The sequence below is a fragment of the Petromyzon marinus genome, chromosome 64, assembly GCF_048934315.1.
Source record: "Petromyzon marinus isolate PM22_M1 ecotype Great Lakes invasive population chromosome 64, UKy_Petmar_22M1.pri1.0, whole genome shotgun sequence".
Taxonomy (NCBI): Eukaryota; Metazoa; Chordata; class Hyperoartia; order Petromyzontiformes; family Petromyzontidae; genus Petromyzon; species Petromyzon marinus.
In genome coordinates this window covers 5,288,282-5,303,464 of record NC_133730.1, presented here as the reverse complement: position 1 = coordinate 5,303,464, position 15,183 = coordinate 5,288,282, and the positions used below count along the sequence as shown (strand labels likewise).

General features: G+C 55.5%; 1 protein-coding gene across 2 annotated transcripts in view; it reads right to left on the bottom strand.

Moving 5' to 3' along the window:
* The window catches only part of LOC116956333 (transcriptional coactivator YAP1-A-like), a 160,993-nt gene that overhangs the window by 93,633 nt on the left and 52,177 nt on the right, over window positions 1-15,183 (bottom strand). For both annotated transcript variants that reach the window (XM_032977887.2, XM_076054107.1), the window contains exon 2: window positions 81-256. In XM_032977887.2, coding sequence (XP_032833778.2) covers window positions 81-256 — 176 coding nt within the window. The remainder of the gene's footprint in view (window positions 1-80; window positions 257-15,183) is intronic.

The following is a 15,183-nucleotide window of genomic DNA, read 5'->3' as shown; positions in this document are numbered from 1 at the left end:
AATCGCGGACAGCGAGTTTGTGACTAACAAGGTGATGCTGTAGCAGCCCGAGCCGAGCAAGGTACAGAGCTCTGGCTTACCCAGATTCTGCTGCTGCTGCTGCACTCCCATGCCACGCTGTTGCGGCTGCTGCTGCTGCACTCCCATGCCACGCTGCTGCTGCTGCTGCGTCGCTGGGCTGGCTGGAGAAGGAAGAATCATTTGAGGGCCCAAAGATTTCCGGGGATCTTGCCACGTTGTCGTCTGGTCGATGTGACTGCATTCGGAGACACACACACACACGTCATCGTCATCGATCATCGTCAATGATCAACATCACTACGGGGGAAACAGGGACACAGCAGTTTATGGGGAATCAGAATATGACTTTATATACTGGAGGAACAAACGGTTCAAAACACGATAGGAGTGCAAAGTGAAAGAAAGGTAAACAAATCGCTAAAAATTTATGCAAATAAAACTAAACTATTTTTTGTTATCTTACCAAGTAAAGCCCACTGAGCTATTCGCTTATTTTTCAGAAGCGACCTGGCTATCACAGATGAAAGGTCAACAAAAGTGCCTGCTCATCACATGGGAAATTTATAGCAGCAAAATAATCACGTAAATGCACTCAGCCTGGAGACACGAGTTCGATTCCCGGACACGTGTGACATCTCAACCAGCCCTGCCTATCCAACGATGGCACCAACCCGCAATGACCAGCATGGTGAAGTATGGTCAAACAACTGCTGGGTGGGGGGGGGCGGCGAGATGCACCTTTCTGGGGGTGTGCGAGACACGGGCAGATTGTTCTTTTTGAAGGTAAATCATCGAAAGCGCAACTCGAGCAGGGGCACCGTGAGTAACAACTTGCTTTGTATCATCAAACCCGACGTATTTATTAACATTATAAACATAAAACAAAAATTACGATTGAGAACCAGAGAAGTGCGTCGCTGCGTGGAAACTCGGTGCGGCGGGAGGGGTGGGTGGGTGATTGACTCATTGACTCAGCCCATCATCTCTCCGGGGGGTGGGGGCGGGTCGCTAAAACGAGTACCAACTTCGTGGCGGTGGTGGTGGTGGTGGGATATCGAAAGGGTGTGGAATTTCCACGGCTGCTGCAAACAGCTGATGAGCCACGCTCCCTCCCTCCCTGCCCCATTGCTCATTTCAGTTGAAATCCGCCACTCATCTCGCAGCAGCAGCAGCAGGCAGCAGCACTCTGCCCTTTATGACGATGGAAGAAAGGAAAAATGGTGGAGAAAGGAGGGTAGGCGGGGGGGGTATGCAGGGAGGATGTAAAATATATGGGGGGGGGCAGTGGGTCGGGGGGGCAGGCGGTGGAGAAGAGGAGTGAAGCTATGGGGTGAAAAAAATCAAGTGAATGGGTGGTTGGGTGTGTGGGTGAGTGCGTGGGTGAGTGCATGGGTGGGTGAGTGCGTGGGTGGGTGGGTGAGTGAGTGCATGAGTCGGTGGGTGACTGCGTGGGTGGGTGGGTGAGTGCGTGGGTGGTTGGCTGCGTGGGTGAGCGTATGCGTGGGGCGGGGGGGGGGTTGGTGGACGAGTGGGTGGGTGGGTGAAAGGGTAATTGGGTGGGTGAGTGGGTGGGGGGCAGCTGGGCGCGTTTAATGTTGCCTCTTTTTTTTCCACTTCCGTGACCTTTGGCCCAGTTGAGTTTTGAGGTGCGTCACATGACACGGGGCCAGCGGGTCACGTGGTCTCCTGGATCCGATACTCGCAGAAACTACGACTGCGGCAACAACAACCGCACTAAAAAAAAAACAGCTGGTGGCCAAGATCACCTTACGAGTGAATGCGGCGGTCCGGGCGCAAGCGGAATTAGGGGGCCGGCGAGGGGGGCCGGCGAGGCGGGCCGGCGAGGGCGGGCAGGCCGGCCCCTGGTGCTTAATCGCCTGGGTCGATTAAGCACCTTCGCCAGCGCCGGCCGCACCGCCATCGTCACCCACCAAACTTCTTTCTCGCCGTACGTAGCCGATCGTGCCAAATCGGCAGCACCTTCTTTTTTTCGCAGCGAGCTGGCTGCCGCGCGTCCAAGGCCACGGCTGCCGAACGCGCGACGCTGCTTCTAAGCGCCGAGTAGAACAGCGAGAGCACCCGGAGAAAGAGAGGGAAAAAAAAACACGCGACCACGGGGAGAGGGAGAATCGAGAGAAGGAGAGACACGCGCGCAGACTCCAAATACACAGGTGTCACGGTCGGGACCAAACCCCCAGACCTCCCGTATGCCAGGCGAGCTAGTCAACATCCACGCTACCCAGGTGCGTCCAATACAGCTTGCAGCAGCAGCAACAGCGGGACGGGATCCGTCCTTCTCGACGCCACAACGTGGTGACACAGGACCCGCAGCATTCTTGTACCACGCACCTGGTCACGGAAGTTGGAACAGCGGCTCGAGGGAACGTGCGTGCCTGCGTGCCTGCGTGCGTGCACCAATCCAATGCCTGCCATTCGCCATTAAGTGGCACGGTGGCGTCACCACGGCGCCCGTGCCAGGCGCACGTGCACTTAGAGGCTACCACGTGGAGTGGTCAGGGGCTCGCTGACTGACAGGGCGAGGTCTCGGGACAGACCCAGCAGGTGCCGTGGGTTGGCCGACTGAGATGATCGGTAGATGCACCCCCCGCTAACCACCACCACCACCGCACGCGCACACAAATCACAGGGACCCCCCCGGCCTGCCCCAACTCCCCCCCCCCACCACCCGCCCCCCCCACCACCACCCCCCCCCCAAGGTCCAGACGTTGTGGAAATTAATTAAGTGGAGAGTGACGATGACAGCGAATGTGGTGTCGGGGAAGTGAGAGGCACGGGGGGGCCGCTTCTAAACTTAGCCTGGGCACAGCCAGGCTGGCAGAGCAGCCTCAACGTGGGGTCATCCATGTGGATCAACATCATCGCCATCATCATCATCACCACCATCATCATAATCACCACCGCCATCGCCATCATCACCACCACCGCCACCACCATCATCATCATGATCACCACCATCACCATCATTATCATCACTGCCACCACCGCCATCATCACCACGAAAGTCTTTTTAAACAGATGTCCGGTCAGGGGCAATGTCAGAAAAGTGATTTAGCACAAACGAACGTCGACGAACGTCACAAGCGGTGAAAAACGGACACGTGCAAAATGGCTCCGTTGGCATTGGGCAGAGCAACGTCGACCAGCTCCACGGCGGAGAGCAGTGGAGCGGGCGTCTAACCGGCGCAGACGCTCGCCCGCTCACCCGCCTACCCGCCTGCTCACCCGCTCGCTCACTCGCCCGCCCGCCCGCCCACCCGCTTGCCCGCTCACCCGCTCGCCCGCTCACTCGCCCGCCCGCTCACCCGCTCACCCGCTCGCCCGCCCGCCCACCCGCTCACTCGGTCGCCCGCCTGCACGTGAAGGGTTCTGGCACCTCTGAGGTGCCTCGGTGGCACCACTTTAACACAACAACAACAACAACGGCATTGAAGTGCACAGATGTGCAATCGTGATCTCTCTCACACCCCCCCCCCCAACCCCCGGCAACAGCGACGATCGGTGGAGATGGGTGTGACGAGGGGTGTGACGAGGGGTGTGACGAGGGGTGTGACGAGGGGGGTGACGAGGGGGGTGACGAGGGGTGTGACGAGGGGTGTGACGAGGGGGGTAGCGGCTGGCGTGGTCACGTACGAAGACGAAGATCCGCCACCGCACCGGTCACTCGCACCTCCGATGAACACGATTGGCTGCGGGTGGCTGCGTGCGGTGCGAAAAAAGTTCCAATGTATACACGTCCAGTGCATGCGTAAATACACTCGGGGGGGTGGTATCCCTTCACCATCACCACACCGCTAGCACCAAAGACAAAGATCCCCCGTGTAGCCTTAAACAGATTGTCGGGGCAAGTGCTCTTGGCCAGTAGTAGCAGCGGCAGCACCTACGAAGGCCGGCACGGCACACGCACCGCACCAGCTGCTCATTTGAGGCCGAGTCGATCTAGGGGAGGCGCATGATCGCGTCGGATAATCGTCGCCGGCGTTGACGGTGAGCGGGAATCGAACTCGCGTACAGCGCACACACACACACGCGCTCACACACACACACACACGCGCTCACACTCACACGCACACACACACACGCACACGCGCTCACACGCGCTCACACACACGCACGGGCTCACACGCGCACACACACACACACGCGCTCACACGCGCTCACACACACGCACACACGCTCACACACGCACACACACACTCACACGCACACACACACGCACACATGCTCACACGCACACACACACGTGCACACATGCTCACACGCACACACACGTGCACACATGCTCACACGCTCACACACGTGCACACATGCTCACACGCACACATATGCTCACACGCTCACACACACACACGCTCGCACGCACGCGCACACATGCTCACATGCACACACAAATGCTCACACACACGTGCACATATGCTCACACGCTCACACACGCACGCTCACACATGCTCACACGCACGCACATGCTCACACGCTCACACACACGCACACATGCTCACACACACATACACGCTCACTCTCGCACACAGGCACGAGGTGTTGCGCCGTTGAAGCCGCGTGCGTGTGCGTGTGTGGGGAGCGGTCGTGTAGTGGTTAGCGCTACGAACCCGGCGACCTGGGTTCAATTCCCGCTCACGGCCAACAACACCAGTGACGATTATCTGAGCCGGTCCCCGGGCCCCCTCTAGGTCGGCTCAGCCTCAAATGAGTACCTGGTGTGGTGCGTAGCAAACATCGCCTACTGGGGAGACAAAGGCGGCCGGGCGTGGTGCTGGCCACCAACCCCCTCGTGTGCCGTGCGGGCCTTCACAGGTGCTGCTCGCTAACAGCACTTGCCCCTACAGTCGGTTACAGGCTACATGGGGGATCTTTGGGGGAGGGCGGGGGGGGGTTTGTCTTCGTGGGGAGCGGTGGTGCAGCGGTGAGCGCCGCGCCACGGATTCCCGCTCTCGGCCACCAACACCGGCAGACGATGATTTGGACCGATCCTGGGGCCTCGTCAACGCCCCCCCCCCCCCACACAAAAACAGCCTTGCCGAAAGCTACACGGGGGAGCTTTGTCTGTGCGCGAGTGCATCTGGCACACATTTGGTGGCTGGGAGGAGGGGGGGAGTAGGGGGGGAGGGCAGTAGGGAGTTGGTGGACGTGGCGGCAGTGGGGGAGGGGGGCACGGGGGGGGGGGGGTGGCAGAGGGAGAAGAGGGGGTGAGAGGGAGGAACGGCCGTGTCGATCCTCACCACATCCTCACCAACACCATCACTACATCATCCTCACCACATCCTCTCACCACATCATCCTCACCACACCCTCACCAATACCTCTCCAGAGGTGACGCAGCGGGCACACTCGCCACAGTCGCCCGCACCTCCGATTAACACGGTTGGCCACGTACGGTGCAAAAGAAGTTCCAACGTGCGAACACACACACACACGTACACTCTCAGGGGTCGTATCCCGCCACCATCACCACTACCACCACCGCTAGCACCAAAGACAAAGATCCCCCGTGTAGCCTTTAACAGACTGTCGGGGCAAGTGCTGTCAGCGAGCAGCGCCTATGAAGGCCGGCACGGCACACGCGGGCGTGGCGGTGGCCAGGACCACGCCCGGCCGCCTTTGTCTCCCCAGCGGCGATGTTCACTACACACCGCACCAGGTACTCATTTGAGGCCGAGTCGACCTAGGGGGAAGCCCAGGGCCGGTTCAAATAATCGTCACCGGTGTTGGCCGTGAGCGGGAATCGAACTCTGGTGGCCAGGTTCGTAGCGCAGCTCAGCGCTAACCGCTGCACCACCGACCCACCCAGCCCCACTCACCGACCCACCCAGCCCCACTCACCGACCCACCCAGCCCCACTCACCGACCCACCCAGCCCCACTCACCGACCCACCCAGCCCCACTCACCCACTCGCTCACCCACCCACTCATTGCTTTATTGCCGGTGTTGACGACCATTAGCGGGAATCGAACCAACACCACGCCCCGACCGACCGCCTTTGTCTCCCCAGTGGCGATGTATCTACACACCGCACCAGGCACTCATTTGAGGCCCAGGACCGGTTAAAATAATCGTCACTGGTGGTGTTGGCTTTGAGTGGGAATCGAACTCGGGTCGCCGGGTTCGTTGCGCAGCGTAGCGCTAACCGCTGCACCACCGCTCCCCCCCCCCCCCCCCCCCAACGTGTTCGCTTACCGACCATTCCCCTGTTCACGACGGGCTGTTGCAGGGACGGTAAATATGAATCAATGCATCGCTTAACTGCGTTTCATTTTATATTACGTGTTCATAACGGTGTTCGTATCTTCACGTATTAATATCCATTGTTTAAACATTACAAAGCACGTTTTTGGGGGTTAAAAAAATGGGGTAACTTTCGATGCCATCGGAACGAATTAAGCCTTCGGTGACGCGTATTTTTACTATCCTCGCTGAACGGCCAAATCACTCAACGATCGGTCTCGTCGAGCCAATTGCCGTCGTTAGGAGGAGGGGGGCTTAGATCGTTGTGCGGCCGAAGCCAGGATTCGAACCCAGGTCTCTCCGCAGTGCCAGCTCAGCGGCTCTCGACTTCCCCCAACCCTGGCCACCTTCTTCACCTCACCGGGGCACACTTTCCTAAACCCCCCCCCACCCGCCCCTCTCCCATTCCAACGACGCGCGCGCAACTTCGCCCGTTTCCGCTCCTTCCGTCTCCGTACGTCATCGGGAAAACGGAAGCGGAGGCATCGCTTTTGAACAAAAATAAAACGAACAAAAGACCTCCGCCGGTACGCCCGAATGCCTCGCCCGCAAGGCCCACCGCGGCACGCTTTTGCCGCCGCCGGCTTTCGTAGGGCGGTCGTGTGGCTGCGGTTCTCCGCGGGGCGCGAGCGACGACGCCTTCGTAGGAGCGATGGCGGGGCCGAGTAAAATTTAAGCCGAGCCGCCAGCTCACGCGCTCGCCGATGTCGGCGAGCGCGTGAGCTGGCATGGACGCACGACAGCCCGTCCGACCGACCGACCGACCAACCGCGCCCTGCGGGGAAAAAAAAACTTTTACAGAACTTCTCGGAACAGGGAAAGGGTTAAGTAACACAAACTTAAACGCGACGGGAATCTTCAAAGCCCTGCGCTGAAATGCGTGTGCCACGTGCGTGCACCATCACTCCGTGCCCAGTGTACCTTTAAAGAACAGGTGGTTCTAGTTGGCATGGGTATTTATTTATGTATCCATCCAATCCCCTCCCTCCTCCTCCTCCTCCACTCGCTCTCAACGTAACGGGTCTGGCGGCTCCGACACACAGCGTGGGATCAAAGTCTCCGCCACAACCACCACCACCATTTCATTTTTTTTATTTATTTCGCCGCCCCCAATGCAGTCGGTATCGCGTTAAGGATTCGGCGGCAGGGGTGGTCTGCATTTTGTTGTTGTTGCAACAACAACAACAGCAGGAGCGAGAGAGCGAGGAGACGTTTCAACATATTTACTCACTTTCGCGTGCACATTTTTTTTCCACGGGGGGGTTTTGTTTTCCTTTCCACGGAGATCAATCGCACACGCACGCAGGCCAACAACAAACTCCTCTGCCAAGGGTTTTCTTTCTGCATTTTTAGATTTTTTTTTTACGGGAGCACTTCGGCGGGGATGATTTGCGGACACTTAAGGATTTTACGCAGAGGCTGCGCGTTATCTTTTCGCCGCCGCAGGCTAAGGAAGGCATCGGATAAATCCGAGCGGAGGCGGTGGGAACGAAACAGGAGGATTTCTCCACGAATCTGGCTGTCCCGCCTGATAATGCCCGTTGTAATTACTGGCGAAATGTCGCCAACGTTTTAGATTTTCTCTCCAGCACACCACCGGTGGTGCCGTAATAGTACGCTGCACTATACACTACACTATATACCGTACACTAGTGCTGTACTAGTAACGAATAACGCCTGCTGCTGTACATTTGGAGTTTGCGCGTCTCTCCCTCTCTCTCTCCCCGTGGTCGCGTGGATTTTTCTCTGGGTCCTCCGGTTTTTCCCCTCCACATTTAAAATCAACGTCTCGCGTTTAGAGCATTTTGGCTGCTGCTATTCATGTCCACTCGATGATGATGATGCTGATGATGATGATAAAAGCCCGCTTTGTCGTCCTATCATTTGCGGTAGCCAGGCCGTTTCTGAAAAAGAAGCTACGCAAGCTCGGTGGGGAAACAAACCAAAAAATAGTTTAGTTTAGTTTTTAATAGCCGCTTGTCTACTGCTCGGAAAGAAAATCTCCCGTCACCGCAAGACATCGAGCGTCGGTCGCGTTTCACCGGCCGCGGTGGAATCCTGCCCTGGTGTTTGTGGGCGGTTTTTTTTGTTTCTTTGATTTTTTTTTCTTCTGCTGTTGCTTTTTCACTTACGTCGGCCGGCACGCTGAAACGTGCTGCGATCCAGGAGGTCAACCGGTATCGGTTCGAGTTGGGGGGGGGGGGCGGAGGTGGGGAATGAAGGGGGATCAACGCTTCTTAAATCCCCCCCCCCAACCCCTGGCAAGTGTGGAAGAGTAGGCGAAAATGACATTATCTCAGAGTGGCTTTTCGAGAGCCCCCAAGTTGACAGGCCCCTCCTGCCAGCAGTGGCAGCAGGAGAAAGTAAACTGCACGGCGAGGCTTCCATAACCTTGCGACCACCTTCTTGCCCAGAATTCCGCAGTCTCTCTCGGCACGCCGGCGTACAGTGCACCGGGTCGGTCACCCGTCCTCCGAGCGTGTCAATGTTTAACCGACCCCACTCTCACCACGGGCACTCTCCATCGATGTTTTTCATAAATCCATGTCCTTCAGCCAGGAGCGAGCGAACTGCAAAGCTGAAATACTTCACATCCTGTCATGTCGCCCACGGTTTTGGGAAGCAGCTGAGGAGGAGCTATGATGCACTTTTAGCATCGTTGAGATTGAAAACTAATTTCTTTAAAACTGATTTTTGTGTTCAGTTTCTTGTCCCCACCTCCCCGCGTCTCCGATTAGCACGATTGGCTGGTACGTACGGTGCGACAGAAGTTCCACATACGTACACTCAGCCACCCATCCACACACACATATATAGCCTGCACAGACTGTTGGAGCAAGTGCTGTTAGCTAGCACCTATGAAGGCCGGCACAGCACACGAGGGGGTGGGTGGCCAACACCACGCCCGGCCGCCTTTGTCTCCCCAGTGGCGATGTTTACACATCGCACCATGTACTAATATTAGTCTGAGCCGACCAAGGGGAGGCCCAGGAACGGTTCAGATAATCGTCACCGGTGTTGGCCGTGAGCGGGAATTGAACTCTGGTCGCCAGGTTCGTAGTGTAGTGCTAACCGCTACACCCACCGCTCCCTATACACACTCACCCACCCAATCCACCCACCCACCCACTCACCCAGCCACCCACAATAAAAAATAGTAAAATAAAAGAAAAATGTTTAATTAAAAAGTTAAAATAAATTGTAAATAATAAAAGCAAAAACCCACGACGTTTCGATCGCAACACAAGCGGTCTTCATCATTTTGAATTTAATGAATAGAGGACATTTACATCTCCGATCACCTGGCCAGGTAGCTCAGGTGTAAGGTGGGAGGGCAAGCGGCTCGCAATTCCTGGAAGTTGCGAGCTCGCAATTCCTGGAAGTTGCGAGTTCGCAAACCTGGAAGTTGCGAGTTTGCAATCCTGGAAGTTGCGAGCTCGCAAACCTGGAAGTTGTGAGTTCACAATTCCTGGAAGTTGCGAGTTTGCAATTCCTGGAAGTTCCGAGTTTGCAATTCCTGGAAGTTGCGAGTTCGCAATTCCTGGAAGTTGCGAGTTCGCAATTCCTGGAAGTTGCGAGCTCGCAATTCCTGGAAGTTGCGAGTTCGCAATTCCGGAAGTTGCGAGTTCGCAATTCCTGGAAGTTGCGAGTTTGCAATTCCTGGAAGTTCCGAGTTTGCAATTCCTGGAAGTTGCGAGTTCGCAATTCCTGGAAGTTGCGAGTTCGCAATTCCTGGAAGTTGCGAGCTCGCAATTCCTGGAAGTTGCGAGTTCGCAATTCCGGAAGTTGCGAGTTCGCAATTCCTGGAAGTTGCGAGTTTGCAATTCCTGGAAGTTGCGAGTTTGCAATTCCTGGAAGTTGCGAGCTCGCAATTCCTGGAAGTTGCGAGTTCGCAAACCTAGTTGTTTTCCCGGTTCACCCGGCTGATCATCCCCTTCCGCGGTCTATAAAATAAGAACCACCGCTGTGGGCAAGTGAACAGTTGATTGCTCTACGGCAGTGGGGTTCTTCTTTTTCTTACCCTGGGGGTGCACGCCACCCCCCGGGGGTGCGGGATGCACCTCTGGGGGGCGCGAGGCATGGGCCAGATGTTTTTGGTTTAGAAGGTAAATCATCGAAAACGCAAATTAAGCACGGGGCACTTAAGTACGACTACTTTACTCATTGGTTTTTTCGGTAAAGTCACGAATGCAGAAATACAATAAAATTATATTAAAGCAAAAAACAATCACGACGTTTCGATCACAACGCAAGCGATCTTCATCAGGTGTCAAGAACAAATCACGGAGGTAAATACAACAAAAAGATGAGAGACGAGAATTCAACAAACCTGAAAAAACATTATGTGAAGCACATCCAGTCAGGCCAACAACACAGTTAGACACGAAAGCTTTTATACTTTATTACGACTACTTTGTTTAATCAAACCCTTCGTATTTATTAACATTACACTTCGTTTGCTGACAACAGATAATCAAAGGGGTGCGAGGCTGCAGTAGAGATTAAGAACCACACTGCTCCACCTCCCCCCACCATAGGAATGTGGAATTACCACCGCTGGCTCAGGCGTCTGTGAACAGGAGATGATCGCCAATAGCTCATTCGTGTAGGAAACCACTCTGGCTTGTTACTGATTAATTTTAATCCAGCTTCACCCCCTCCCCCCCACCACCGCCCGATCTGGGATTTGACCTTATGACCTCTCGATTTGGGAAGTCCTGAGCGCGACCGCCACGTCGCCCCCGCTCGCCAAGACCGGACGCGGCTCTGTGAGCCGATAAAAGGTGGGGGACACGATCACTAAAACTCAACGATTTTATTTGTTTTACCAGTTAAGGCCCACCGAGCTCAAGGCGCACTGAAGCTATTCTAAGCTGTATTCTTTGGTTCTTTCGGGTAAAGTCACGTAGATAAAAAAAATACAATTAATAAAAATGTTCTCCGCCCGATGAAGACCGATCGAAACGTCGTGGGTTTTTTTTGCGTTCATTTTTTTATTTAACATTTTTTTCCCATTTTATTTATATTAAAATTGTATTTTTTTATTTTCTATCCACGTGCCTTTTTTTTTCTATCTACCGAAAGAACCAAAGAACATGAATTCCTGCAGTCACGGAAGTTTTAAGTCAACATCTATTGCAGCTGTTTTACAGGAAACGACTTTGGGCCCGTCGCAAACGATGGCTCAACGACGACGAAGGAGAAGGAGGCTTGGGGGAAAGAGGCTTATCGTCGCGTGAAACATTTATAGCAAGCGGTCGAACGCTCTCCCGACTACTCTGGGGATACATGAGAGGGAGCGGGCGAGAGTTCGGCGAGGCGAAGGCAGTCCCGTTACGCGGGGAGCGCAACAACTCGGCCATTGATGGCAGATGGAAGCGGACGACGTGGGCAACGGGGAAGACAAAGCGGATGCTGTGCGATGAGAGTTGGACTGTGCACAACTCCTTCAACTGTCTTTAACCCCACCACCCACGCATGCACACACACACACGTCCTCCCACACGTCCTCCCACACACACACACGTCCTCCCACACACACACACGTCCTCTCCCACACACACACGTTCTCCCAAGAACAAAAAAATAAAGATCCCCCCGTCTAGCCTTCATCAGACTGTTGGGGCAAGTGCGGTTTGCGAGCAGCACCTGAGAAGGCCCAGCACGGCACACGAGGGGGGTGGGGGTGACCACCGCCACGCCCCGGCCGCCTTTGTCTCCCCCAGCTGCGATGTGCTTAAAAACATCGCACCCAGGGTACTCATTTGAGGCCGAGTCGACCTAGGCGAGGCCCAGGATCGGTTCAGACAATCGTCACGGGCAATGTCGGGGTGGCCGCGCACGGCGAAAAAACATAAAACCCGGACCGCGCGGATCGTAGCGCAGTGCCTTGACCGCTACACGACCTGCTGACCACGCACATGCTCACACGCACACGTTACATAATGCTACGCATACAAAGGCTAAGACCACCCCCGCCCCCCACTCTGTATAGCCTTTAATAGACTGTTGGGGCAAATGCTGTTAGCGAGCACCTGTAAAAGCCGGAACGGTACACGAGGGGGTGGGTGGCCAGCACCACGCCCGACCGCCTTTGTCTCCCCAGTGGAGATGTTTACTACACACCGCACCAGGTACTCATTTGAGGCTGAGTCGACCTAGGGGAGGCCGGTTCAGATAATCGTCACTGGTGTTGGCCGTGAGCGGGAATCGAACTCGTCTGTCCAGGTTCGTAGCGCAGCGTAGCGGTGACAGCTACACTACCACTCCCACAGTGCTGGCCTTCATAGGTGCTACTCGCTAACAGCACTTGCCCCAACAGTCTGTTACAGGCTATACGGGGGATCTTTGTCTTTGTCTACACACACAATTACGCACATTCATAGACGCTCAAATATGGACTCGTTCACAAACACACAATGGCAAAGGTAAAGATAGAGTAGCCCTTCAACGTCCAGTGTTGGGGGCAAGTGCGGTTCCACCCGATTCAAGAGCCGAATGGCTCACAGGGCTATATCAAATACATGAAACTCAATCCTGAAATTAAGGCCGGCCGCCATGATATAGACAAAGATCACCCGTATAGCCTCAGCAGACATTTGGGGCAAGTGCTTTTAGCGAGCACCTATGGAGGCCGGCATGGCAAACGACACGCACACAAATTACATAACCACAAACAAATGCACGCACAATCTTACGCGCACACACACACTATTTGGTGTTTGAACATCTTAACACCTGTTGTAGTATTGCCAGAGAGGGTAAACACCTATTATAATATTTCATACTTCGATAAAGGCAAAAAAAGGTCCCGTGATACACACACACACATTTTAGACACGTTCCAAAAATCACCCTCAATACACAGAAGGCCGCCAGACAATTTCGCTGGAAATGATCAAGTTCGGTTTGTTTTGTTACTACATCTAACGCGCCTCGTTCGTGGAATGAAGCCGACGGTGGCACGTGCCGGCGAGGCCGGGGACGTGCCGGCGAGGCCGGGGACGTGCCGGCGAGACGGGGACGTGTCGGCGAGGCCGGGGACGTGCCGGCGAGGCCGGGGACGTGCCGGCGAGGCCGGGGACGTGCCGGCGAGACTGCGTCGCCGCCACCATCGGTTTTGCCCGAGCCACGGCGTCTCTCTTCGTCGTAAAAGCGACCACCCCCCACCCCCCCACCCCCTCAACGTCAGGACCCGTTCAGATATCATTCGCCAGATATCATGCGTGTCGCCGCCGGATTCATCGCACAGGGCGCCAAACCCGCCGGCTTCTTCTGGTTGCCCAACGCGTGTGTTGTCAGGTCGCTTCTTGCCACAAATCAACCGCAATGCCTCGCCGAGCTCGTCGAGGAACACAACAAGCCATCGTCGCGCGTACTCCGATCATCATCCTTGCAACAGCAGCAGCGGCGACGGCGGCTTTCGGCTAACCTTCAAACAAAGACGGTGGCGGTCACCGCATCGCGCGGCGCTTTCAGACGCGCTTCTGCGGCCGTCTGGAACGCTCTCTTCACTTCCGATGTTGGGAAGCCGCTGGGAGCTGTGCACTTTTAAATAATCGTCGTCGAGAATTATTGACAAACTCGTTTCTTTAGAAACTTATTTTTGTGTTTTAGTGATTGTTGTTCTTCCACCCCCCCCCCCCCCCCTCTCGCACCTCCGATCAGCACGGTTGGCTACATACGGTGCGAAAGAAGTTCAACGTACATACATTACAAATGTGTGCAAATATGCCCCCCCCTTCTCTCCCCGCCCCCCCTCCCTCCACCAGGGTTAACTAGACATTACACGTTGCCATGACAGGGGCCATCCATCCGTGGGAGGAAAGGACGACTGTGAAACTTGCCACAACGCAGCGGTATAGCGCTCAAATTTAATCGAGCGCTCAAATTTAATCGAGCGCAGAGATACGACGATGGAGCTTGAGAGACGACCCGACCTGGGATTCAAACCCACAACCTCCTACAAGCGCTCAGGCCGTACCAATCGCAAAGTTCCCTGCCACCAAATGCGTGCCAGCTGCACTCGCACAAAGACAAACATCCCCCCTCCCCCGATAGCCTTTAACAAACAGCTTGGGGCAAGTGCTGTTAGCTTGCACCCATGAAGGCCGGCACGGCACGGCACACGAGGGGGTGACGTGGGCATCACCACGCCCGGCCGCCTTTGTCTCCCCAGTGCCCCTGTGAGGCTGCGTACACCTTTAAGCCCTTGAGCCCACCAGGAGAGAAGCCGACTCGCCACTGTTACCGGTCACAAGAGGGACTCGAACTCGGGTCACTAGGGATCGAACTGGGGGGCACTGCGGTGGCAAGATGTTAACTATCTCGCCTGGTGTGCAGGATGTCGTGGGTTTGATCCCGACGCCTGCTGTATATCTGGAGTTTGCGCGTCTCTCGCTCTCGCCGTGGTCGCGTGGATTTTTCTCCGGGTCCTCTGGTTTTTCCCTCCAGATTTAGAATCGGCATCACGCGTTTATAGAGTCTTTGGCTGCTGCTCTACATTTCCCACGCGATGCTGATAGGCCCACTTCATCGCGGGGCTAGGTCGCTTTCTGAAAAAAGAGCGATGTGGAAGCTCAATGGGGCCCTTACCTGGTAAATGAAATAAAACGTTTATAGTTTTTTTTTTGTTTTGTTCTTACCGGGTCAGTTAGTGTGCGGTGCGCTAGCTGCCGTGCCACCGGCGCTCCAGAACACCACGAGAAGCACAATACAAACCCTGCTTAAGTGGGGGCCCCTATCAGCTGTTTCGGGTGGGGGGCGGGGTGGCGGGGAACATTGTAAACCCAAAATGGAGAACCATTTGTAAGGTTAGTGTCAAATCATCCAGGACGTGGGCAAGTCAAGCTTTGTTTATTGTCAACAAAGGCCCGCGTGCCCCTTTGATGGCCCTCCGTGGG